General features: G+C 42.6%; 1 protein-coding gene across 1 annotated transcript in view; it reads left to right on the plus strand.

Annotated features, from left to right (window-relative positions):
• The first annotated feature begins 813 nt into the window (after positions 1-813).
• The window catches only part of SERPINA9 (serpin peptidase inhibitor, clade A (alpha-1 antiproteinase, antitrypsin), member 9), a 10,015-nt gene continuing 9,491 nt past the window's right edge, over positions 814-1,337 (plus strand). The window contains exon 1 of the mRNA XM_006839622.1: positions 814-1,288. Coding sequence (XP_006839685.1) covers positions 901-1,288 — 388 coding nt within the window. The 5' untranslated portion in view covers positions 814-900. The remainder of the gene's footprint in view (positions 1,289-1,337) is intronic.

Consider the following 1,337-nt stretch of genomic DNA (forward strand, 5'->3'; position numbering starts at 1 on the left):
TTGAAAAAAAATATTTACAATGAATAAATCATTGATTTTGCAAAATTATATCATACAATCTCCAGCATCATTTCTGTCACCAATGCTATATTGTCTAACTAATCCTTCCTCTTTGTTTCCAACTTTTGCATTCCAGTCACCATAAATCATCAATGCATCTGATTATATGTTTGGTCTATTTCAGACTGAAGAACTTGGTAGAATTCTTCAGTTTCATCATCACTGGGTTTAGCGTTTGGTGCATATATTTGAATAACAGTGGTACTAACTTGTCTTCTTTGTAGGTATATGGATAGTATCCTATCACAGACAGCACTATCTTTAAGACAGACCTTGAAATGTGCTTTTTGATGATGCATGCAACATCATTCCTCAAGAGGTTAAGTGCTGGCCCTTAACTGAAAAATTGGTGGTTTGATCACATCCCAAGGCACCTTGGAAGAAAAGCCTGGTGATCTGTTTCTGTAAGATCACAATCTTTGCAAATCCCATGGAGCCCAGTTCTAATCTGACACACAGGGTGGCCATGAGTCAGAATAGATCTAGTGACAATTGATGATTTTTATTGCCAAGTGAGTTGTCTGTCATCCAGGGTCTAGACCCTCAGCTTATGTCCCTTCATGGTTTTCTCTTCTCTTGCAGTGACTTCTTTCCAAAATGGTATCACTTTTTTATCGAGTTCTTATAATTATTGGCCTCTGTGGGACAATCTACTGTGGGCTCCAGTCCAGCCTTCACAGCAGGGACTCTGCTTGTTCTATTTCCACAAAGAAGATCCTCACCTCCCAAGTATGTCCAAGCAGTGATGATTTCGCCTTCCGCCTGTACCGGAAGCTGGCTTTGCAGAACAAACTTCAAAACATCTTCTTCTCCCCTGTGAGTATCTTCACAGCACTGGCCATGCTATCCCTGGGGGCCGGCTCAGCCACAAAGACCCAGATTCTCCAGGGTTTGGGCTTCAGCCTCACCAAGACCCCAGAATCCAGCATCCACCAGGGCTTCCAACAGTTGGTCTGTTCCCTGAATGTCTCCAGCAAAGACCTGGAGTTGAAGATGGGGAATGTTCTCTTCATCAAAAAGGAGCTGAAGCCACAGACAAGTTTCTTGGACAATGTCCAGATGCTGTATGGGTCCAAAGTGTTTTCTATAGACTTCTCCAACCCCTCTGCTGCCCAGAAGAGTATCAACAACTACGTGGAAAAGGAAACCAGAGGGAAGATTGTGGACTTGATCCACCACCTTGATCCCCTAACAGTCATGGTCATGGTGAATCACATTTTCTTTAAAGGTATGGCTCTGAGATGTTGGCTTCAATTTCAATGTTCTGTAACTGTTCT

The sequence above is a fragment of the Chrysochloris asiatica genome, unplaced genomic scaffold, assembly GCF_000296735.1.
Source record: "Chrysochloris asiatica unplaced genomic scaffold, ChrAsi1.0 scaffold00025, whole genome shotgun sequence".
Taxonomy (NCBI): domain Eukaryota; kingdom Metazoa; phylum Chordata; class Mammalia; order Afrosoricida; family Chrysochloridae; genus Chrysochloris; species Chrysochloris asiatica.